The sequence below is a fragment of the Erinaceus europaeus genome, chromosome 11 (assembly GCF_950295315.1).
Source record: "Erinaceus europaeus chromosome 11, mEriEur2.1, whole genome shotgun sequence".
In the NCBI taxonomy this organism is placed as follows: Eukaryota; Metazoa; Chordata; class Mammalia; order Eulipotyphla; family Erinaceidae; genus Erinaceus; species Erinaceus europaeus.
The window spans coordinates 119,363,601-119,388,688 of NC_080172.1; the positions used below are offsets into that span (position 1 = coordinate 119,363,601).

Below are 25,088 nucleotides of genomic sequence, written 5' to 3' on the forward strand. Positions count from 1 at the left end.
CTCCGAGGCCACGACAAGGACTCCAGTGACCCCGACGGGCCCAGGCAATGACATGCCCGGTTAAGTGCACGCTACCATGGTTTTGAGCCTCTGCTCCCCATCTGTGAGGGGACACTGCACTAGCGGTGAAGCGGCGCTGCAGGTATCTCCTCTCTCCCTCTCTAGCTCCCTCTCATCTCTCAATTTCTCTGTCCTATCAGATAGATAAATAGGAAAAAAAAGGGGGGGAAGTGGCCACCAGGAGCAGTGGCTTCATTGTGCCCACACCAATGACCCTGGAGGAAAAAAAAAAAAAGACTGGGGGAGAGACAGTTGCACACCTGGTTAAGCATGGTTGTCACCATACACAAGGACCTGGGTTCAAATACCCGGCTCCCCACCTATAGGGGGAGCTTCACAGGCGGTGAAGCAGGTCTGCAGGTGTCTGTCTTTCTTCCTCTCTCCCTCCTCTCTCAATTTCCCTCTATCCTGTCAAATAAAATATATCAAAAAGAAACATGCAAAAAATGGCCACTAGGAGGAGTGGGTAGCAGTACCGGCATTTGTACGGCAAGAGCCCCAGGGGGACAAACAAAACAGGCCGTAGGGTGTGCACTCGTCATGCACAAGGACCTGAGTTTGAGCCTCTGGCCAGCACAGGGGAACCCACAGGGGACACTTCACAGCAGTGGAGCTGTGCTGCAGTGTCTTCTCTCTGCCTTGGCCCTCTCTCTCCTCTTCCCACCCCATCTTTCACCTTCTACCAAAAAAAGAAAGGAAAGAAAGGGAGGAAGGAGGGAAGGAAAGAGGGAAGGAAGGGGAACAAACTTCACTGGGAACTGTGGAATAGTGTAGGGACAAAGTTCCAGCAAAAACTCTGACAGCAAAAGGACAAAAACAAACCAGACAGTGTGAGTGGTGAGTTTTGTTCCGTGCATGCCTGCCCCCTGCTCCCTCAGGGCAAATCCAGAACATGAAAAGATCTTTCTATCGGGGCCAGGGAGGTGGCTCGGTGGTAGGGGGCATATCCTGCGTCTACAACAGCCAGGTGTCGCCCAGCCCCTGGTAAGCCACAATAGGGTCTCTCTCTCTCTCTCTCAACTAAACTTCTAAAAGTATGTTTGCTTATATCCAAAATGTTCAAAGCTGTTGACTTTTGCCCTTTAATGGTAAGAGGTTCCCATTACTTGCATTTCTATTCATTTATTGACACATTAACAGTGTTTCTCATTCGCTCCACAGCTCTCTGCCACAAGGAGCGTGGGGAGGAGACTCACATGCAGGGCCTCCTGCCTGAGCTACTGCACCAGCCCAGACCCTTCTTCTCCTTGTAACGCACGCAGCGGCAAATGAGAAGCCAGTCAGGCCTCAAGCCCACACTCCTGGGCATTTGGCTTATTTTTATCCTCACTGGGTCTCCACTGCCCCGGGATGACTTTCAGATAGAGACGGACACAAACAGGCGGGGTGGGGGTGGGGCACATCAGCACAAAACCTACGGTTCCCTCAGTGGGATGGGACCGACCTTGTGAGCTGTCTCTCTCTCTCTAATTTTTTAATATTTATTTATTTTCCCTTTTGTTGCCCTTGTTTTTTTATTGTTGTTGTAGTTATTATTGTTGTTGTTACTGATGTCGTTGTTGTTGGATAGGACAGAGAGAAACGGAGAGAGGAGGGGAAGACAGAGAGGGGGAGAGAAAGACAGACACCTGCAGACCTGCTTCACCGCCTGTGAAGTGACTCCCCTGCAGGTGGGGAGCCGGGGGCTCGAACCAGGATACTTAGCCGGTCCTTCCGCTTTGCACAGACGAGGAGCAGGGCCAGGAGGCAGCCAGGAGAAGGGAGGTCAGCCTCAGGGTAGCCCTCACACTCTGCTCCCCGTCAGGCAGGCCGGTGGCAGCCAGAGCAGCCGGGACGCAGACAAGCCCTTCTCCGCTCCGATCTCCTCGAGGCCCCCCAGGATGGTGCCCATGACCCCAGGGGCACCCTCCACCCCCCACCTGCACCAGCTCTGCTTCTCCAGAGACCCCGAATACCCCTCCTCCACAGCACTGTGCCCCTGCCCCCCACCCCATGTCCTGAAGGCCACTCCAGTGGCATCCGTCACACAGACCTTCTGGGAACCAAACACCCAGTGGCTGCAGGTTCGCAGGCTCTGTCCTGGGGCTTCCCTGGCCAGCACTCTGGGTATACCATGGGAAAAGCCAGGAGTGTGCTGATTGTTTTTTTTGTTTTGTTTTGTTTTGTTTTTTGCCTCCAGGGTTATCGCTGGAGCTTGGTGCCAGCACTACAAATCCACTGCTCCTGGGGACCTATTTTTCCTTTTTTTTTTTTTTTTAATTTTACTTTTACTTGACAAGACAGAGTAATTGAGAGAGGAGGGGGAGACAGGAAGGGAGCGAGAAAGAGAGACACCTTCAGACCTGCTTCACTGCCCATAAAGGGTCCTCCCTGCAGGTGGGAAGCTGAGGCTTGAACCCTGGATCCTTGCTCAAGGTGACATGTGCATTTAATGAGGTGAGTCACCGCCCCACCCCCTGAATCTTCTCTAAGTACCAGACACTGGGACTCCATCCTGCAGCTACCATCACCTTTGACTCTGATGAGCTCTCCAGAGGCCATGTCATCACTCACTCTGTAGAGAGAAGCTAAGGCTTGGAGAAGTTGAGGTCTTCAGGTGTCTCTGCCTCCCTCTCTATCTCCCTGTCCTCTCTCAATTTCTGCTTATCCTATCAAAAGAAGGACAAAAAGAAGCAGAAGCAGAAGAAAAAGAAGGGGAAAGGGGAGGGGGAGGGGAAATGGTTGGAAGTCAGTCCCCAGAAACCAAGTGGAAGCAGAGACAGGCAGGAAGCCCATGAGCCCACTGCTCACTCAACACACGTGCTTTCAGCTGGGCCAGGCTCCGCACTACCAAGGCGTTCACCTTTGCATCCTGGTGCCCAAAACTTAGTAGTGGCTCAGTTAAGGCTGCAGTCGGAACCACAGGGCTGGGAGGAGGTTGAGCCCTTGGTCAGGGGGATGACTGTCTCGGAGGTGACATCAAGACCCAGAAATCATAGGTGATTTACACAAAGCCACACAGGCTGCAGACCTGCCACCCAGGGGCCCCCAGAGGGGTGTGTCCCCAGGCTGAGCAAGTGTCACATCAGGGAGGGGACTAGAGGCTCAGCTGGGCCTGACACCCAAAGGCCAGGTCCTGCGATAGGCAGGTGGCTGGAACCCCTACTGTCTTCCCAGCTGCACTAGGTGCATGCAGCCACCCGCCTCAGGCCACCGGCACCCAGGCCCTGCTTACCGGGCTATCATCTGTTCCTGATCCACAGTGGGCAGCAGGTCGTCGGTCAGCACGGCCACCTCCATGCCCTCACAGTCCCTCGCTGTGGCCAGGGGGAGCTGAGGCTGAGCAGCCGGCGCCATACAGACGTCCACCTCCGTGCCGAGCTCGGCCACCACCACCACTTCCTCCGTCACTCCTGGGCCCAGATCGACTTCCTGAGCACAGAGAGAAGCAGTGATGGAGCAGTGTCCCAGACCAAACTCACGGGTCCTCAACCCCAGGAGGGTCGTCCTGACCACTCAGGCCGGGGCCTGGGACAAGACCTCTGGAGGGGCCATGACGGGGCACACCAGGAGGGCGCCGAGCCTGGGTTCAAGCCCGTCCTCACCAGCAGGGAAAGCTTCCAGAGTGCAGCGGGAGTCTCTCTCCCTTTCTCCCACCCTCCCTCTCTGTCTGGCACTCTCTCCCCTGGACTCCTCCTTCCTGCTTGGCCGCATCACCAGCCAAGGCTCTCCTGGCCTCTGCACACCCCGTCCTGAGACTGTGTTGCGCTGGCTCCTACCCAGTGGTGGAGTCCTGAGGCCGACAGCCCGTGCTCTCCCTCCACACACGTGTGGTGGTTCGAGGCCTTCCTCTCACTTCCCATGACAGCTGGAGCTTTCTGCGGCAGGAGGGAAAAGGAGGGTCTGAGAGCTGAGTATTCAGAAGGTGCCCCGCCCACAGGGATTCCCTGACAGCGCCCTGGTGGGCGTCCTCAGCAGCCCTCGTTCTCTGCACAAACCGGGCCTCCCAGCTAGAGAAAGTGATCCCAGGCTAAGGAATGACACTGAATAACACTCTGGTCAAGAAGGAAAGGAAGTCGCCATGCAGGACAGAGGCTGTGTGCTAAGTGCTAAGAGGCACGCCAGCTTCTCTGGCCTGTGCACAGCTTTGCTGAGGCAGGGCTGGCGTGGCTGCCCATGCTGTACCGAGTAAGGAAACCGGGACCCAGAGAGGGTGGGGATGGGCAGGGTACCACAGGCAGAGCTGGGCTCCATCTCCCCCTGGAACCCAGGCCCTGGGCCAGGGAGGTACTCACAGTCCTGCTCAGGTCACAGGTCGCTTCAAGCTTGAGGTCGGCAGGCTCCTGCTGATCCACTGGGGAGGGGTGCTTGCAGGAGGGGGGGGCAGGATCATTCTCTGCTCCTACCCTGCCCTACCCTTCAGCACCCCAAGCTGCTCCCCAGCCCCACTGCCTCCTGCCTGTCACTGCAGAGAAGGGGTAGGAGGGAGGGGTGAAAGATGAGGGAGAGAAGAGGAAGGAGAAACTAGGGTGGGGGGGTTGCCAAATATATATTGTTGGATAGTCTGCCAGTTCCCCCTGGCTTCTGCTTAGCCATATGCCTGTATAGGGATAGATTGAATCCCATTCAAAGCTTTGGTCTATTTACATAAATCACTTTTACATTTACATAAAGCACTCCCTCCAGGCCATTGGTGGTTCAGTGATAGGATTCTCGCCTGCTCTGCCCCCTCCTTGTCACACTCTGATTGTCACCAGTCACTTTTCTCTCCACCCTCTCTATGTCACATCCTGTTTCCACCCTACTTGGCAAGTATATATAAAGACAGCATTGTGAGTTTTACAGTACTTGAATTTAGCTTAGCTCGTCTTAGATTGTGCTGCGTCCTGCATGAATAAAGAGAAACTGCCTACAGCTCAACCATGAGTCCCTGGTTGTCTGTTACCCGCCCGTGAAGCCAGCCTGGCGAAAACAACATAACTTGTCGAAAACAACAATATATAACCAGAGATAGACAGTTATAGAAATAACAGTCAACCTGTGTCTGTAGCCTTGGGAGAACGGCTATAGTTTCCAGCGGGGGGGGTGGGGTGGGGGAATGGGGACACAAAATATTGGTGGTGGAAATGGTGTGGAATTATGCCCATGTTACTCCTAATTTTGTAGATCAATAATAAATCACTAATACATTTTTTTAAGTAGCCTAATAGCAGTGACATTCCTTGTGTACAAGATCTGGGCACTGCGAAATAAATAAAGAATGAGAAGGCACGGACAAAGGGGCAGCACCCAGGCCAGAGCGGCTCCCGCAGCCAGCCATCTGCTCTGAGCCCCAGAGGCCGTGAGGCCGACCGAGAAGGGCCCCGGCTCTCCTGTGTCTGGGAGCACCGTGTCGCCACAGCACCCCAACTGCCTGGGTGTCCTCCCACCTGGCACTGCCCTGCGTTCTGTCCTGACTTCCACACGCTCCTTGAGAGCTCTTCCTTCCCAGAGCATGGACACTGGATAGTCTGTGCCAGGCACCAGCCAGAGCCACCGTTCGAGTGGTAGCAGCAGACGCCTACGCCGGGCCCGTGCACCCCCCCCCCCCCCGCGCTCTCCTGCCCAGTCCCACCTGACCGCAGCTACCTGCACAAGGGCCTTGGACGCATCCTTCAGTGGCCCGTCGGGCCTAGCTGTGGTGGAGGTGAGCCTGGCCAGCTTGGCTTCCACCTCAGCAAACGGGTCCAGCAGACCCGGCAGCAACATCCCCAGGGACACCAGACGGGGCTCTTCCTGGAGGCGGCATCCCCCCTCCTGCGGGGGCTCCTGGGACAGGTACTCGGAGTCCAGGACTCGGAGTCTGCTCTTGGCCTCCGTCCTCGGCTCCTGGAGCCCGCGCAAGGCCTCCTCCAGCACAGACGCTTCAAACCCGAAAGAAACCTCGGAGTCGCACAGCTCTGCCTTGGACAGCTGCTCAGACCTGGCAGCTTCCTCGTGGGGCAGAGCATAAGGCCCGCAGGCTTCCTCGCCGGGCACAGTGTGGGGCACGCAGAAGACCTCGGGGCGCATGGCCATCTCATACTGGAAGGATGGCGAGTGCTCAGAAGGGCTAGCAAACTCAGCCCTGGACATGACCTCAGCCCCGTAGAGCATTTCCGCCTTCATCACTGCCTCTGCAATACAAGATTAATTAATCAATCTGATCAGTTACTTTATTTACTATTGGACAGAGACAGAGAGAAATTGAAGGGGGATAGAGAGGGAGACAGACACCCACAGCCCTGCTTCACTGATTGTGAAGCTTTCCCCCTGCAGATGGGGACAGGAGGCTCAAACACGGGTCCTCGTGCACTGACGTGTGCGCTAACCGGGTGCACCACCACTGGGCCCTGCTGTCAGCTTTTTATTGAGAGAACCGGACCTCACGCTTGAGGGCTCAATGCTCCAAACCCACTGTGCCACCTCCAATGAGGCCACCCTTCTTTCCCAGGAAGCTGGCTCCAAGTCCACCCCTAAGAAACCGGCCCGTGACTCAGTTTCCTACCCCCTCCATCCCCAAGAAACCCGCCCGTGACTCAGTTTCCTAGCCCTCCATTCCCAAGAAACCGGCCCGTGACTCAGTTTCCTAGCCCTCCATCCCCAAGAAACCGGCCCGTGACTCAGTTTCCTAGACCCCTCCTTCCCCAAGAAACCGGCCCGTGACTCAGTTTCCTAGACCCCTCCTTCCCCAAGAACTGGCTTCCCAGTTCAGCCCCGCTGCCCTCCTCATCTCAACTCAGAAACATGTCTCTCCACCTCTTTCAGGAAACCTTCCATGATCAGAAACAGGGTCTCTTCAGTCTCTGATGGCCAGGGGAGCTGAGCTCTTACCCAGGGGCCCTGGGGCTACTTTTTACTGATGGACTGTGTTGTATGCTTTACATTGGGTTGTTCTAGCTCTCCCCCGCCGAGAAAATTGGATCAGTCCTGCTAATTTCGCGGGGCGCTTGGCCCTGCCCCAAAGAACCCCGGGAGGGTTCCAGAGTTCCAGAGTTGGAGAGTTGGAGAGTTGCAGAGTTAGAGAGTGCTTGGTGCCGTCGCGGGGAAAGAGGCAACAGAGTTCTGTTTGGTGATTAGTTTGTCTTAGTTTATGAATCGTTGTTCCTGAATAAAGAAATACAGCTTCCCTGCCCAGCCGTATGTCTCTGGTCGTCTCTGTTACCCGCCCGTGAAGTTAGCCCAGCCAGCTAGAACCTCCGAATTTTAACAACAGGACTGATCATGCAGCAGTCATCAGGCTTCACACAAGGCCATGGACCCCACTGCAACGCCCAGCTCAGGGGCTGCGTCCATGGACCGTGATCCATGGTGTGAGCCAAGTGAGCACTGTGGCTGTGTTGAGGGACTGGGTGAAGCCATCCAGAGGAGCCAGGTAGAGTGCACGTGTTACAGTGCACAAGGACCCAGGTTTGAGCCCCCAGTCCCCAGCTGCAGGGAGAAAGCTTTGCAAGTGGTGAGGCAGGGCTGCCGGTGTCTCTCTGTCTCTCTATCTCCCCCTTCCTCTCAATTTCTGGCTGTCTCTATCCAATAAAATATTAAGAAATAAAAATAAATAAGAGAAAAGAATGGTTGCAGGAGCAGTGCATTGGGGCGCGTAGGCACCAAGTCCCAGAGGTAACCTGGGGGGGGGGGGGGCAGGGAACAACACCCAGACTTAAGATTTGAACGGGGCTGTCCTCTGAAGGACAAACCTCTCCAGTCTTCCTCCAAGTCTGCATCCTGCTATGTTCCTTCGGCTTGGACTGCAGTGACTCGCCTCCTTGTGCTCCAGCAGGTGAGTCGAGGACAGTGCTACTGGCCCCCTTGCCAAAGGCACAACCACTCCCCAGCTCAGGGCCCTCGGCTCCCTAAGCCTTAGCTTCACCCCTGCAACGTGGGACTCTCTGCAGCTCCCCCACACACACAGCACCAGACACTCAGCAGTGCCCATCAGATGGTCCCAAGGATGTGGCTGACCCACTGCACAGTGATGCACTGTGCTGGTCTGGGCCTGACAGCAAGTGTCTGTGAATGACAGTGGCAGGGCAGAAGGTTCTAGAATGCTGAAAAGAAGACAAAACTTGAGGAAGATGGAAGTCCTGTCAGAGACTGACATTGTTATGGGACATGTCTGCAGGAGTAGACGGGCTCAGATATGAGAGGAAACTCCATCCCAGAAGACAGAGAAAACACAACAGACTCATCTGAAACTTGGGGGACAGCTCAGCCTGTCAGAGCAGGAAGCATGCTTGCCTGAAGTGTCAGAGGCCACAGGTTCAATCCCTAGGACCACCTCATGCCAGAGCTGACCAGTGCTATGAAACTCTTCCCTCTCATTTCCTCATAAGTAAATCTTTTAAAATTAATTTTAAATGTTTTGTATATTTATTTTGGATAGACAGAAAAATAGAGAGGATTAAAAAGAGAGAGAGAGAGGGAGGAAGGGAGAGAGACCTGCAGCCCTGCTTCACCACTCTTGAAGCTTCCCCTGCAGGTGGGGACCAGGGGCTTGACCCCAGGGACTTAGACACTATAGTGTGTGAGCCCTACCAGGTGCCCACTGCCCGGCCCCATATATGTGAATCTTTAGTAAAAGGACTCGCCTCTGAAACATGGCTGATGAAGGCTGGGCAGTGCCACTCTTGTTGGAGGGCACAAGTCCCACCTGCAGGGGAAGCAGTGAGGCTGGGCTCTCCCGCTCTCTCCCGCTCTCTCCCGCTCTCTCCCGCTCTCTCCCGCTCTCTCCCGCTCTCTCCCGCTCTCTCCTGCTCTCTCCCGCTCTCTCCCCCTTCCCTATGGATTTTTCTCTATCTCCATCCAATAGATGAATATGATTTTTTAAGCATGGCTGATGGTTTACAAGCCAAGTCAGCCTGGGGCTGGGACACAGCCTGTCCCCCATAGTGTCACACCACAGGTGAGCAGCTGGCCTCAGGGTCAGACGCCTGGGTTCCGATCCTTGCCTGTGAGGTTTTCCCTTGTGCGTAGTGTTCCCATGTGGTGACTGGGGGCTCAAACCCAGGTCCTCGTGCGTGACAGAGTGTGTACTCTGCTAGGCGAGCTGCCTCCCAGCCCCTTTGCTCCACTTGACAAGATGAATGGTCACGAACAAGATGTTCTACCTCTGTGCCTCAGTTTCCTCTCATATGAAATGAGGGTAAATGGACCCACTGCCCTGGACTGCGTGGGGTCAGCCAGAACCCAGCCTGGGGCACAGAAGTTACCGGGCGCACGAGGGGACCCTGCGGGGGCAGCTCTCCAGGTCAGACACCTGCCTGCTCACGCATGTGGCTCAGGGGTAAGCCCTGGTGGACAGACGGAGCCGTGGCGACAGCTGCTCCAGGACTGAGGGGTCAGTTGCTGAGAGTGGAAACGTGGCTGCAGCTATGCAGCTGTGCACGCACAAGTCACAGGCCTACTAGGCCCACGCTGAGGGCAGCACCCCTGCACCCACCCGACTAGGCCACACTGAGGCCGGTGGCTCCCCTGCACCCACCTGACTAGGCCACACTGAGGCCGGCAGCTCCCTGCACCCACCTGACTAGGCCACACACTGACGCTGGCAGCTCCCCTGCACCCACCCGACTAGGCCACACTGAGGCCAGAGCACCCCCTGCACCCACCCGACTAGGCCACACTGAGGCTGGGGTGCTCCCCTGCACCCACCTGACTAGGCCACACTGAGGCTGGGGGCTGAGGCCATTGGCTCCCCTGCACCCACCCGACTAGGTCACACTGAGGCTGGGGGCTCCCCTGTACCCACCCAACTAGGCCACACTGAGGCCAGAGCACCCCCTGCACCCACCTGACTAGGCCACACTGAGGCCAGCAGCTCCCCCTGCACCCACCCAGACTAGGCCACAGTGAGGCCATTGGCACCCCTGCACCCACCCGACTAGGCCACACTGAGGCTGGGGGCTCCCCTGCACCCACCCGACTAGGCCACACTGAGGCCAGGAGCTCCCCTGCACCCACCCAACTAGGCCACACTGAGGCCGGGGGCTCCCCTGCACCCACCCGACTAGGCCACACAGAGGCCAGCAGCTCCCCCTGCACCCACCTGACTAGGCCACACTGAGGCCATTGGCTCCCCTGCACCCACCCAGACTAGGCCACACGGAGGCTGGTGGCTCCCCTGCACCACCCGACTAGGCCACACGGAGGCCAGGGGCTCCCCTGCACCCACCCGACTAGGCCACACGGAGGCTGGTGGCTCCCCTGCACCCACCCAGACTAGACCACACAGAGGCTGGTGGCTCCCCTGCACCACCCGACTAGGCCACACGGAGGCCAGGGGCTCCCCTGCACCCACCCGACTAGGCCACACGGAGGCCGGGGACTCCCCTGAACCCACCTGTCTCCTTGCGCAGGCTCTCCTCCAGCGTAGACAGCTTCACATCATAGGAGTTGCGCATGGCCGTGATGTCCTCCTCCAGCCTCGCCCTGGACTCCTGCTCTGCCTCATAGTCGGCCTTGAGCCGGGCCAGGCGTTCCTCATACTCCTGAGGGTGGTGGGGGGCCGGGGGCAGGACTTTAACAGCATCAAAGCACAACGCTGAATTCTGCTCCATGTTCCCAGAGGGCAGGGAAGCTTCCCATGGAGGGGAGGGAACTCGGAGCTCTGGCACTGGGAAGTGTGGGGACTTGTACCCCTCTTATCCCATGATCTTGTTCATTTTTAAATCACTAGCACCAAGATGCCATATGGATAAATTTGTGACCACTTGCACGGCACCAGGGTGACCTCTCGCTGATAAAGACCCTTCTGAGCTTTGTTCTCAGCTTTTCACGGGCTGATGACATACATGGGGAGTGACGCCCCCAACAGAGTCCAACCCCCCTACCCCACCCGCAGGGGTGAAGCTTCACGAGTGGTGAAGCAGGGCTGCAGCTGTCTCTTCTCTGCCTCTCCCCTTCTCTCTCTCCCTCTCTCACCCTCTCTCAAAAAGGAGGAGGAAGAGGAAACGGAGGAGGGGAAGAAGGAGAAGGTGAGAGAGGAGGAGAAGGAAGAGGGGAGAGGAATGGCTGCCAGGAGTGGTGGGCTCCCTGTGCAGGCACCAGCATCAGAGGTAACCTTGCTGGTAAAAATGCCAGCAGTGTAAGTGTGCACATCACGTTCCGCCAAACATGTGGAGCATCTTCTCACCACCTGGTCCTCAGCCCAGCAAGAACAAAGACCATGGCAGCCTGGGGGCAGTGCAGTGGTGAGTGTTGGACCTGGGACCGCAGGGTCCCAAGCTGAGCTCTGTTCCAGCAGTGAGGTGGGGTGGGCAGCAAGGAGCTCAGCGTGATGTTCTGGCTCTTTTGACTTTCTTTCTCTCGTGTTAATAAAGACTTTTAAAGTAAAGCACACTGGGACTCACCTGTTTCTCCCTCTTGCCATCACCCCCAGATCTTGACCAGCCCCCCTCTGGTCCCACCCCGCCCTCCACACACCTGTCTCCACACACCTGTCTGCCCAGCACCTCAGCATTCAAGGAGAAAACCCAAGCTCGGCGCAACCTTGTCTCCCCAGTGATCAGACCCACCTACCCTCAACCCCACCTCGTTCTCGCCACATCTGAGCACAGCTTCCTCCCTGTCCTCACCCCCCCCACACACACACACAGGCTCTTCCCTTCACCCCTGCACGTGGCAGGAAAGCAACTCTGTCCATCCTACAGATGACAAACGGCAACCTCACTGCACAGACTCAGTGCCCATGGGGACCGGACTTGAGAAGCTGGAGCGACCCTGGACCTTCTGCCCCACATCCCCCATGCCCTCAGAGTCCTGCACTCTCTGCCTCCCCGGCTGGCACGTCTGGCCCAAAAGGGAGCCGTGACCCACATGGTGCATGCACACACACAGCCTGCCATGTGCCGCGTGACCAGGTTCGAGCTCTGGCACCGCGTGCGAGCAGCTGCGTGGCACCATGCAAGGCTTCCCCCAGGTGCGACACACAAGCTCCAGGGTGTGGTCTGCGATGACCACTAGGCCATCCAGGAAGCGGCCCCAGGTCACACCAACCTTCCAGTCACTGGCTAACCAGCCCCTGTGTCTCCCTTCCCTGTTGACCACGAGAGAGGGCGGGGCCTGCTGAGCCAGCCACAGGGTGCCTGGCCACCAACCCAGCCCCGAATGTCGAGTCCACCATTGAGAGCAAGAATTTGATTCCAGATCCCACCCTGAACAAACCCGAAGCACCACAAAGCATGACTCTTCCATCACGTGGGCTGGGGCTCAGTGAACCCACAGGTCCCCTCCCACCACCTCCTAGCTTGAGGAGCTTGGCCCAGGCCTCCAGACTCAGATCTGACACCATCACTGTCCCACAACAATCCAGACCAGCAGGGCACAGCAGAAACCAGCCCAGGAGCACTCTGGGCTTCCTGTTTCCCCTGCCCCCCACCCCATCCTGACCGTCACACAGACCCTCCCACTGCCAGAAGAGCCTTCTCCACCGGGCCACCTCCGTGCCACTGCGGAAGCCAGGGAGTCTGCAGATGTCCCCGTGTCCCTGCACCCTCCCATGGATGCAGTGACGGAGGTGGCCCTCCACTTTGGATCAGGAACGGAGTTCAAGTCCCACTCAGACTCTCAGCCGTGTGACCGATGCAGTCATAGCGCCTCTCTGAGCCTCCCTTTTCCGAGCACCAAGAGCAAGACTCACAGAATAAGGATGGTTCCTTGGGTCCCAGCCCCAAGGTCTCACCTCCCGAATCAGCTGCTTCTCGGCCTCTGTATCAGGTGGGCTCACAGGTGAGGGCAACGGCTTCTCTTCAGCCTGCACAGGTCTCGGGGCGGCCTTGTTGGACAGCAGATCTGGGGGAGACAAATGAGTGCCATGACTAAGCAGAGACCCAAAAAGACAACAGTCTGCTCATTCACAAGACTCCAGGCAGGGATGGGAAGACAGCACAATGGTTATACAAAGAGACTTTCCTGCCTGAGCTTCCAAAGTCTCAGGTTCAATCCCCCACACCACTGTACACCACAGATGACCGGTGCTCTGATAAAACAAAATAAACCAACAAAAAAAGACTCTCAAGTCTGAGGCTCCAAAGTCCCAGGTTCAAGCCCATACCACCATCAGCCACAGCTAGCACGGCTCTGGGGGAAAAAGAAAGAAATTCTGGGGGCAGGGCCAAAGCATGTGTTTAGAGGGCCTAGCTCAAAACAAGGTTTCTGAGTAATAACTATTTTAAACGTGTTTATAAGGCGGTCAGAAAGTGGTGTGCCCAGTTTAGTGCGAATAACTAAATGCAAGGACCCTCGAAAGGATCCTGGTTCGAGCCCCCGGCTCCCCACCTGCAGGGGGGTTGCTTCACAAGCAATGAAGCAGGTCTTCAGGTGTCTCTCTGTCTCTTTCCCTCTCTATCTCTCCCTCCTCTCTCAACTTTTCTCTGTCCTGTCCAATAAAAAGGAAAAAATAGCCTCCAGGAGCAGTGCATTCATAGTGCTGGCATGAGCCCCAGCAATCACCCCGGAGGCAAAACAAAATTATTGTCAAGTGCATTTAAATGTAGTCACCCAACTGGTGTTGACTGAGATGTACACATTCTAGACATGGGGGTGCAGCAATGGACAAAGCACACCCACCCTGAGTTCTCAGATGGGGTGAAAGGGGCAAGTGAAACAGCAGAGTGTGTGCTGACACACGCAGTGACAGGTTCTGAGCAGAGACGGGAGCCTGGGGAGAGCTCCGAAGAAAGCCCCAGAGGTACCCTCTAATATGATCTGATGGGGGAACTCTGGAACAAGGCACAACAAAAGCAGTGTGGGCAGAGGTCTTGGGGAGAGTGCTCCAGGCAGAAGGGAGCGCTGGCTACAAAGGTCCTATGGTGGGAAGGGGCTGGGTGGTTCCGGGAGGGCACCGTCACAAGCCGCCTCAGGGAGTGAGGATGGGGTGTGGGGAGAGTGCCCACCTCCACTTCCTGTGGAGCCTCCTGGCACAGCAGTGGGCAGGGGGGATGATGGGAGAGGACTGCGGTGGCTGGGCCAGGTCAAGTGGCCTCTTCCTGGGCCACTGTGAGAAGATGCCATGGCCGGCACCAGTCAGGGGCTCAGCAACTGCTCAAGAGCAAAGCTGGCAGAAACGGGGAGGCTGTGGAGGTGCTGTTCCCATAGCCCTCACAGCTGTGAAGTGGACACACAGGAAGCTGGAGGTGGGCACACAGGAAACTAGAGGTGGTGAAGGGGGACACACAGGAAATGAAGGTGGGCACACAGGAAGCTGGAGGTGGGCACACAGGAAACTAGAGGTGGTGGAGGGGGACACACAGGAAGTGGAGGGGGCACACAGGAAATGAAGGTGGGCACACAGGAAGTTGGAGGTGGGCACACAGGAAACTAGAGATGGTGGAGGGGGACACACAGGAAGTGGAGGGGGCACACAGGAAATGAAGGTGGGCACACAGGAAGCTGGAGGTGGGCACACAGGAAACTAGAGGTGGTGGAGGGGGACACACAGGAAGTGGAGGGGCACACAGGAAATGAAGGTGGGCACACAGGAAGCTGGAGGTGGGCACACAGGAAACTAGAGGTGGTGGAGGGGGACACACAGGAAGTGGAGGGGGCACACAGGAAGTGAAGGGGGCATACAGGAAGTGGAGGGGGCACACAGGAAATGAAGGTGGGGACACAGGAAGTTGGAGGTGGGCACACAGGAAACTAGAGGTGGTGGAGGGGGACACACAGGAAGTGGAGGGGGCACACAGGAAGTGGAGGGGGCACACAGGAAGTGAAGGGGGCATACAGGAAGTGGAGGGGGCACACAGGAAATGAAGGTGGGGACACAGGAAGTTGGAGGTGGGCACACAGGAAACTAGAGGTGGTGGAGGGGGACACACAGGAAGTGGAGGGGGCACACAGGAAGTGGAGGGGGCACACAGTAAGTGAAGGGGGCATACAGGAAATGAAGGTGGCATACAGGAAATTAAGAGGTGGCACACAGGAAATGAAGGTGGGCACACAGGAAGTGGAGGGGCACACAGGAAATGAAGATGGGCACACAGGAAGCTGGAGGTGGGCACACAGGAAACTAGAGGTGGTGGAGGGGGACACACAGGAAGTGGAGGGGGCACACAGGAAGTGGAGGGGCACACAGGAAGTAAAGGTGGGCACACAGGAAGTGGAGGTGGGCACCCGGGAAGTGGGCCCTTCTCCCCCCAACCCCCCACACCTGACAGGTTGGCAGGGCTCATCTGCTGTGCCAGGATGGCCTTGAGCTTCTTGATCTCCTCCTGGTACTCGCGCAAGAGGGCGTCCTTGGGGTCCTCGTTGATGCGCGGCTTGTTCTTGATGTTCTTGGCCCGGTTGGCATAGCGCAGCGTGCTTAGCGTTTCATCATAGTTGTTGTCGGCGGGTGACAGGCAGGCCACCATCAGGGTCTTGGTGTTGCCTCCCAGTGAGTCCTGCAGCAGGCGTGTCAGCTTCGAGTCACGATAGGGAATGTGCTTGCTGCGCCCGTCCACCAGGGCTGAGATGACATTGCCCAGCGCCGACAGCGACAGGTTGATCTTGGTGGCTTCCTTGAGCCGCTCCCCGGTGGCACCAGTCTTGGACTGCCGCTCGCTGCCTGCCAGGTCCACCAGGTTCAGCTTGCCCGCCCGGAGGTGGTCCTTGCCCCGCTCATCTGCAGACAGACCAGGCAGGGGGTCGGGGGGCTGAGTGGGTAGACAGATGGGTAGGTGGATAACGGCAGGGAGGCTGGCAGATGTGGATGGATGATGAGAGGGATGGACAGATTGGTGGGTGAGTGGGTGGAGGGATGGAGGGATGAAGGAATGGATGAGTGGAAAGATGGAGGGATGGATGGATGGATGGATGGATGGATGGATGGATGGAGAGAAGGGATGGAGAGATAGAGGGGTAGGTGGATGGACAAATGGATGGATGCAGAGATGGATGGAGTGATGAGGGATGGATGGATGGATGGATGAGGGTCTTTGAGAACCTATACGGTGGGAACCAAGTGCCCAGTACCCAGTAAGGGTCTCAATTCAGCCTCATAGGAGATGCCAAGCAGGAGTCCTGTCTCAAAGATGGAGACATGGAGGCTCAGAAAGGGCTTAACTTAACTTGCCCAGGTCATCAAGTTACTAATCAGTGGAGACAAGGTCAGAAGCCAGGACTGTGTGGCTCGAGGAGGGCAGGAACTGGGAGACAAAGATTATTCTCTGCATGTAGCAGCCTTTTGGCTTCACAGAAGCTCCTGTCGACTCAAAAGCAGTGAGTGAAAGGTGAAGGGGTGGCGTGGCCACCAGACAGTTGCATTTCTTTTTCCACTGTGGTGGTCATCTGGGCCTCACCACTCCTGGCTTTTTACAGATGAGAGAGAGAGGAGAGTAATGATACGACAGCACTCAAACTTTCCCTGCTGTGGTAGGGACCAGGCTTGAATCTGGGCTGCATGGGTGACAGAACAAGGGCCTACCAGGCGGGTTATCTTGCCGGCCCAGGGAGCTGCACCCTTAAAGCTATACAGATGTCTCTGGGGACCGGGCGGTGGCGCACCTGGTTGAGCACACATGCTACAATGTGTAAGGACTAGGGCTAGAGCCCCCAGTCCCCACCTGTGGGGGAAAGCTTTGCAAGTGTGAAGCAGGGCTGCAGATGTCTCTCTCCCTCTCTTCACCCCCTTCCCCCTCAATTTCTGGCTGTCTCTATCCAGTAAATAAATAAATATAATTTAAAAGTTTTTTGAGAAGTGCTCTCTGTAGAGTCCTGGGCCTGGCTCCCACCCCAATGCTGCCTCTTTCTTGCTGTGAGACCTCAGCAGAAGCGCCTTCCTCTCTGGTCTTCAGCTGTCACATCAAGAAAATGAGATTAGCCACAGTGCCCCCACAGAGATGCCTACTGCGGGGAGTAGAGCAACTGGCTGCACATGTTACAGCGTCTGCCGCTGTGACAGCACAGGAAGTGAGCATCTTCCCTGAGAGCAACTACAGTCGTGCAGTGGCTGAGCTGAGCTGGCAGGGCAGCCTGGCAGCTGGGTGCCAGCTGGGACTGGGGACTCTGACCGGAGAGGGAGGAGGCCCGGTCTCAGCTCTCAGCCTCAGTGCCCAGGGAACCTGGGGTGACCAATCACCTGTCTCATGAGTCTCGGTCTCTCAGTGAGATGGGACCTGAGTTCTGCCGGGAAGGGCTGTTGTGAGGGCTGCACTGAGGGCAGAAAGAGCGCTCAGCAAGTGCCCCCCCTAAATCTGCTGCCAGGTGCTGCGGGAAGTCCTTACAGTCTCCAGCTAAAGAAAACAAGACAGATGGACAGCAAAGTGGCAGGGGAGCCCCCCTTGGTCTCCAGCTAGTTGAAGCCAGAGTCGGCCCAGTTTTGCCCGTGAACACAGCAGCCCGGGGCAGAGAAATGAAGCAGGTGACTGGGACCAGCTATCAAATAGAGGCCAGATACATGCAGGACCTGGATCATTAGGGCTTATTTTTAAAAAAAAGATAGACAGACAGCAGACAGACAAGAAAAAAAAGGTCAAACCAGGAAAGAGCAACTTGGAGCTGAGTGCACCGTAAGATCTGAACTGTTACCTACTCCGAGGACTCTAATCCAAGACTCTTGACTTTGACGAGATGATTCTATATGCAGAAAAAGTTTTGTGCACATCATGACTATTTATAGCCCTAAAAAAATGGAACTTGGGGGGCTGGGTGGTGGCATACCTGGTTGAGCACACATGTCGCAGTATGAAAGGACCAGGGTTCAAGCACTCAGTCCCTACAGCAGGGGGAAAAGCTTTGCAAGTAGTGAAGCAGGGCTGCAGGGATCTCTCTGCCTCTCTCCCTTCTCTATCACCCCCTTCCCTCTTGATTTCTGGCTTTCTATCCAATAAATAAATAAAGATAATTTCAAAAATTAAAAGAGAGAGAGGAGTGATTAGGAAAGGTTCACTTTCAGCCACAGTCATGGCCACAAAGATGTGGGGGTAACCATGTGGGAAGGTGTTTAGTGAAGGCAAGGGAAATAAAAGTGTGTGTAGCCTACAGACACGTGAAGAAATGCTGCACTTCACTTATCCTTAGAGAAATGCAAATTAAAACTACAGAGATCCCATCTCACACGTGAGAGAAGGGCTTCCATCAACACACCAGGAAAGGACAGGTGTTGGAGAGGTTGTGGAGCAAAGGGAACTCTGCCCCTCTGCTGGTGGGAATGCAGACTCTGGAAGGCTGTGTGGAGAGGTTATTTTTTTTTTTAAGGGGGGGTTATCACTGGGGCTCAGTGCCTGCACTATGAATCCACTGCTCCTGGAGGCCATTTTTTCCCTTTTGTTGTCTTTGTTGTAGTTGTTGTTGTGGTTAGATAGGACAGAGAGAAATAGAGAGAGGAGGAAAAGACAGAGAGGGGGAGAGAAAGACAGACACCTGCAGACCTGCTTTACCGCCTGTGAAGTGACTCCCCTGCAGGTGAGGAGCCGGGGGCTCGAACCAGGATCCTTACACCCGTTCTTGCGCTTTGCGCCACGTGTGCTTAACTTGCTGTGCCACCCACCGCCCAGCCCCCTGGAGAGTTCTTAAAACAAAAAAAAAAAAAAAAAAAAGGAATCAGCTTATGACCAGGCAATCCCACTCTTGGGCATTTACCCAATGGACACACAGACACTCACTAGAAGGGACACGTGCAGCCCTGTGTTCACAGCTGCATTATTCACGGCAGCCAGAGAGTGGACGCAGCCTAGATGGCCATCCACAGGTGACTGGATAAAGCAGTTGTAAAGAAGCACGCCATGGAATACTGCTCTGCAACCAAAAAAGATGACGTGTTCTTTGGGACAAAACAGATGGACTGGAGGTGATGCTGCCCAGAGAAGCAAGTAAAGAGATGAAGACCAGATGGGTCACTGACACATGGGATCTGGAGATCTGATTCACGTGAACTTGCCAAAACAAACAAACAAAACAGAAGCGACCAAACTATGAGACCTGTGAGAACTCTGGAAGTTCTCTCTGGGAAGTAGGAGGGTGGGGACACAGAATTTTGGTGGTAGATGTGGTGTGGATCTATATACTGTCATTTTACGCTCTTGGAACTATTTTTTTTTATAATTATCCATTTTTAAAAATATTTATTTATTCATTTTCCCTTTTTGTTGTCCTTGTTGTTTTATTGTTGTAGTCATTATTGTTGTTATTGATGTCTTCATTGTTGGATAGGACAGAGAGAAATGGAGAGAGGAGGGGAAGACAGAGAGGGGGAGAGAAAGACAGACACCTACAGATCTGCTTCACTGATTGTGAAGTGACTCCCCTGCAGGTGGGGAGCCAGGGGCTTGAACCGGGATCCTTACACCGGTCCTTGTGCTTTGAGCCACCTGTGCTTAACCCACTGCACTACCACCTGACTCCCATAACTAACTATTAACAAATAAATACAGAATGAAAAATTTTAAAGTATACATAAGATTTCAGTTGTATTAAAAATTCTCTAAAATTTGTAAACGCTTGTTTCTAGGCAAACTGTGTTGCCCTTGGCAGCATTCTGCAAAGCTGGGTTATGGGAGGGCAGGGAAAGTTCGCCTGGGAGAAGCACACACTTTGCATGAAAACCGGGGTTCAGGGCCCAGTCACCACACAGAAGCACCATGCAAAGGTGCCCCCGAGAGGGGGAGTGGTGCTGTGGTGTCTCTCCTCTTCCTCCCCCCACTGCTTGCTCGCTCACTCGCTCTCGGCCTCTCTCTCTCTCCATATGTCTATACATATACACACATATATATGTACATATACGTATACACATATATATGGAATAAAGACAGAGAGGGGTCCTCAAGCTCCTCTCTCCTCCAGCCCAGCCCAGCACATGACGGTGTGACCACACTGACTGTGCCCTCCTCCCCACACCACACCTCCCTGCCACACCTCCCTGCTCGTGCTCATCTTGCAGTCATCCATGGGCGTGGGCACGCAAGCCGCTTCTTGCACTTCCCCTCCCTTCCGGCATCTACTTCCAGCAGCAGAAGGCCCAGCACCCCGGCCCCCAGGCGGCCTGTGCCCCACCGGCCCACTCACCCACAGCGTAGATCTCGATGCTGATGGTGAAGATGGAGTGGGAGCGGGAGGAGTCCTTGTTCATGAGGGTGTAGCCGACCGAGCGGTTCTTCCAGCCCATCTCCATGATGCTCTCACACTGGGCCACGCTGTGCACCGTGTGCATGGACAGCCCCCTCACGTACACGCCCTTCTCCGGGTGCTCCTTGAGCTGCGGGCAGAGGGACAGGCGGGCAGGTGGGACCGGGGTCGCCAGACGACCCCGAGGCAAAGCCCAGTCGGGTGGCCCTCGCCCCTGGGGTGTCCTGTAGGGGATTTCCCTGCATGGAGCCGACCCAAGCCCCACGGCCTGCTTTACTGTGCGTGGTAAGCTCAAGCGCTCTGAGCCCCCGCCTCCTCATCTACAAAGCAGGTGTGAAACATGGTGAGAAACCCCCTCCCCGGGGTGGGGGCGGGTGTTGGGAAATTGTGCAGATGTGGTTGAGTTCGGCAGGGCCCACAAACCGCCCTATGCTAGTATGGCCGGTCCTTTATCTACATACCAGTCTTCTGCTTGGTCTTATAAGTGACTAAAGGTCTCCTCCCCGCCACGTTATACCTTCAGGGTACTGCTAATTCCGCCAGTTGAAACCCTAGCAACCGTTGCTACGGAAGCTTTCTACCTTCCCGCTCTTTCTTTTCTCCACCCCCTTTCCCGGCCATCTCCACCCAGACTTGCCACTTCCGGTTTTACCCCATAAAGCCCACTTCGGTTCCTGGTTTCGCTCTCTTTTCTCTCCTGCATCCCGACCTGGAGAAGGGCTGGTGTGCAGAGCGGGAGGTGGCCACTGTGGTTTGGCGCCAAGTGGCCTAACCTGCTGTGCTCACACCGACTCTGGGGCACTCCCATGTGAATAAAGAATTGTATTACCACACTGCCACGAGTTCCTGGATCCTCTCTCCCGCCTGCAACGCTAGCCCGGCAGGTGGGCACTAGCACAGTGGGTTAGCACACATGGCACACAGTGCAGGGATCGACTAAGGATCCCGGTACCAGCCCCCGGCTCCCCACCTGCAGGGGGGAAGCTTCACATGCGATGAAGCAAGTCTGCAGGTGTCTGTCTTTCTCTCCCTCTCTGTCTTCTCCTCCTCTCTCCATTTCTCTGTCCTATCCAACAACAACAGCAATGGCAACAATAACAATAACAAGGGCAACAAAATGGGAAAAATAATAGCTTCCAGGACTAGTGGATTTGTAGTGCAGGCATCAAGACCCAGCGATAACCCTGGAGGGAAAAAAAAATGGCTCACAGTAAGAATTCAGTTTGTGTGATCCAGGAGGTGGCGCAGTGGATAGGACTCTCAAGCATGAGGTCCCGAGTTCAATTCCCAGCAGCACATGTACCAGAGTCATATCTGGTTCTTTCTCTCTCTCCTATCATTTAAATTAATAAATAATTAAATTAAATTAAATCTTAAAAACATTCAATTTGTGGGCCATCAGAATCACTGATCTGCGCAGTTCACTGCTTTGCCATGTGCATGACCCAGGCTTGATCCCAGCCCCCTGGAGGCTCCTGGAGGCTTCCTCCCCCACACTGGAGGAAGCTCCAATGCTGTGGTATCTCTCTCCCACCTTTCTCTCCATCCCTCCCTCCATGCCTCTTTTCCTATTTAAAATAAAAAGTTGAGTTCACTAAGGCCCATTGAAGTCTTGTCGGGGTGCTGGCATGTGGTAGTGCATTCAGCCAGCCAGTGCTGCCACCATGAAGCACCTGACCACCTCTCCCCCTCTCAGGCTGCAGGACGTGGGCTCCTGGGCCACACGGGTGAAGGGCCCATGCTGCCCTGAACTCCCCCGTGCCCACAGCTCCTAGCACAATGGCTGCTCAGGAAGGTAATCTATCTGACTGTTCCGCTTGCTTCCCAGGCAGCCACGTCGTTTGCTTGCTGACACCGAGTGAAATATGGTTATCTTTCAAGTGAGAGAGGAAATAAGCCTCCCTGGCAGGTGCAGGAGGAATGAGAATAAAATCCATCTGTCTGTCTGTCTGCCTGGGCACAGAAAGCTCAGGGGCTTTGCCTTGGGCAGACTGGGGGTTCCAGGTGGCTGGACCCTACTGCATGAGTGTGGGCAACACACAACAGGCATGGGCAACACGGGACTGCTCAGCAACTAAGACACAGAAAGGCTAAGTGACATGCGTGCGGACAGCAGGCTGGTCTGGAAGGAGGAGAGCCCCACCATCACTGGAGAGAGAGCTGAACCTGTCCTCAGCGGCAGCTATGAAGCTAGGTCAGGTTGATGGGTTTACTTCCATTATTTCCTAATGTTTGGGGGCCACTCTCTGCTCTGATCCAGCTTTTTAGTCCTACCCAACTCTGACACCAGACAATACCTTTAGCCCACCTGCATGTTAACCGTCAGGCTCAGGCAAACATTAGTAGGGGCTCCTTGGAACATAACTAAAATAGACCTTTCATCTTCTCCCCACATGAAGACCCCAAATCTCATCTGCTCTATTCCTACCTTTAGGTTCCTGATTATCAAGTAATCTGTCCTGCTTTACATTTTACTGCTTTCCAGCCACCAAGCTGCAGGTGCTGCCATAACACCATCCTGACTTCCCTGGGCAGACGCCCTCACCAGTGTGTCCTGGAGCCTCCCCTCCCCAGAGCCCTGCCCCACTAGGGACAGACAGACACAGGCTGGGGGTGTGGATCCACCTGCCAACACCCATGTCCAGCGGAGAAGCAATGACAGAAGTCAGAACTCCCACCTGCTGCTCCCCATAAAGAATCTGGGTCCATGTTCTCAGAGGGATAAAGAACAGGGAAGGGGAGTCGGGCTGTAGTGCAGAGGGTTAAGCACAGGTGGCGCAAAGCACAAGGATCGGCATAAGGATCCCGGTTCGAACCCCGGCTCCCCACCTGCAGGGGAGTCGCTTCACAGGCGGTGAAGCAGGTCTGCAGGTGTCTATCTTTCTCTCCCCCTCTCTGTCTTCCCCTCCTCTCTCCATTTCTCTCTGTCCTATCCAACAATGACGACAACAACAATAATAACTACAACAATAAAACAACAAGGGCAACAAAAGGGAATAAATAAATTAAATAAATATTTTTAAAAAAAAGAACAGGGAAGCTTCCAATGGAGGGGATGGGACACGGAACTCTGGTGGTGGGAACTGTGTGGAATTGTAGCCCTCTTATCCTGCAGTCTTGTCGATATTAAATCACTAATAAAAGGAGGAGGGGGCACCAAGCACAGAGCAGGAGAGCCTCCGCCGGCATGGTGTGGGCACAGTCTGCAGCCAGTGCTCATGCTGTGTCCTCACTGAGAGCCGGGCAGTCTCGGGGCCCAGGCAGCAGCCGGGATGGAGACCCCCACACGCCCGGTTGTAGGCAGTTAGTTGGGGGAGTCAGTTTGCCTCTAGGTCTTGTTCCCTGTCTGTACAATGGGGCTAATAAATCCCGTTTCTGTAGGGCTGCTGTTGAAATGGGAAAACCAGCCGACGGGAATGGCAGTCGGGATTTGTGGGGACTTCCACCCTGGAAGGCCTACAGGCTGAGAAGGAGCCGCCCAGCTGTGGAGCCTCCACTTCCACGCGGCCATCCCTGGCTGTGGCCGCCAGTCCCAGTTTAAAGTTCCCGCGCTTTTCTGGCCAGCCTGCTTGTGCTTCTAGCCAATCCCCTTTCTCTCTGTCCAATCCACTTTCAGTATGAGCCCTGACTCCACGTCCCTCTGCAGAGCTGATCAATAGCCTGAGCTGAGCCTCCTAGGGGAGGCCACTGCAGCGGCCACAGCAGTGAGGCCTCAGTGACAGCAAGAAGGAAGGAGGGAGGGAAGGCAGGGAGGCAGACAGGCAGGGAGGGAGGGAGACTGGCAGGGAGGCAGGCAGGGAGACAGGCAGGGAGGCAGGGAGGGAGGGAGGCAGGCAGGCAGGGAGGCAGGGAGGCAGGCAGGGAGGCAGGGAGGCAGGCAGGGAGGGAGGGAGGGAGGGAGGCAGGCAGGCAGGCAGGGAGGCAGGGAGGCAGGGAGGGAGGGAGGGAGGGAGGGAGGCAGGCAGGCAGGCAGGGAGGCAGGGAGGCAGGGAGGCAGGCAGGGAGGCAGGCAGGGAAGCAAGCAGGCAGGGAGGCAGGCAGGGAGGCAGGGAAGCAGGCAGGCAGGCAGGCAGGCAGGCAGGGAAGCAGGCAGGCAGGCAGGGAGGCAGGGAGGCAGGCAGGGAGGCAGGCAGGGAAGCAGGCAGGCAGGCAGGGAGGCAGGCAGGCAGGCAGGGAGGCAGGGAGGCAGCAGGCAGGCAGGCAGGGAGGCAGGGAGGCAGGGAGGCAGGGAGGCAGGCAGGGAAGCAGGCAGGCAGGCAGGGAGGCAGGCAGGCAGGGAGGCAGGCAGGCAGGCAGGCAGGGAGGCAGCAGGCAGGCAGGCAGGGAGGCAGGCAGGCAGGGAGGCAGGCAGGGAGGCAGGGAGGCAGGGAGGCAGCAGGCAGGCAGGCAGGGAGGCAGCAGGCAGGCAGGCAGGCAGGGAGGCAGGCAAGGGGGCCGGGCAGCACACCCAGCAAGTAGAGGCCACGTTGCCAGAAGCAAGGACCCAAATTCAAGCCTCTCATCTCCACTGTAGGGAAGCTTCTCCTGTGGTGGAGCAGTGCTGCAGGTGTCTCTTCTCATCTCTGCCTCCCTCCTTCCCTCTATGTCCCTTGCCCTCTATAAAAAAGAGAGGAAGGCGGGGGAGAGAAGGAGGAGGAGACAAAGAAGAGGATGAGGAAGGAAAGAAGAGGGGTGGGGCACGTCTGGCTGAGAGTCCATGTTACCCTGTGCAAGGATCTGTTCAAACCCACAGTCCCCACCTCCAGGGTAGAAGCTTCACAAGTGGTGAGACAGACCTACCGGCGTTTCTATCTCCCCTCCCCTCTCAGGTTCTCTCTGTCAAATAGTGATAAAGGGAGAGAAAAAGACGGACAGAAAAATGTCCACCTGGAGTGTCGGGCTCCTTTGTGCAGGCACCAAGTACCAATGACAGCCCTGGTGACAAAGAGCCAACAAAAAGAGAGGAGGTTGGTGCTGAGGGTACATGGAGGGCTCAGCAACACAGGTGGAGGGAG

The 25,088-nt window shown here is 55.9% G+C and overlaps 2 protein-coding genes across 2 annotated transcripts in view; both read right to left on the reverse strand.

Moving 5' to 3' along the window:
• MUL1 (mitochondrial E3 ubiquitin protein ligase 1) overlaps positions 1 to 25,088 on the reverse strand; it is a 190,846-nt gene that overhangs the window by 132,950 nt on the left and 32,808 nt on the right. The window lies entirely within an intron of this gene.
• Positions 2,064 to 25,088, reverse strand: part of KIF17 (kinesin family member 17) — a 35,037-nt gene continuing 12,012 nt past the window's right edge. Inside the window, exons 4-11 of the mRNA XM_060200882.1 lie at positions 20,035 to 20,224; positions 15,203 to 15,655; positions 12,734 to 12,843; positions 10,394 to 10,541; positions 5,668 to 6,194; positions 4,335 to 4,406; positions 3,819 to 3,917; positions 2,064 to 3,471 (exon numbers count right to left, since the gene is read on the reverse strand). Coding sequence (XP_060056865.1) covers positions 3,271 to 3,471; positions 3,819 to 3,917; positions 4,335 to 4,406; positions 5,668 to 6,194; positions 10,394 to 10,541; positions 12,734 to 12,843; positions 15,203 to 15,655; positions 20,035 to 20,224 — 1,800 coding nt within the window. The 3' untranslated portion in view covers positions 2,064 to 3,270. The remainder of the gene's footprint in view (positions 3,472 to 3,818; positions 3,918 to 4,334; positions 4,407 to 5,667; positions 6,195 to 10,393; positions 10,542 to 12,733; positions 12,844 to 15,202; positions 15,656 to 20,034; positions 20,225 to 25,088) is intronic.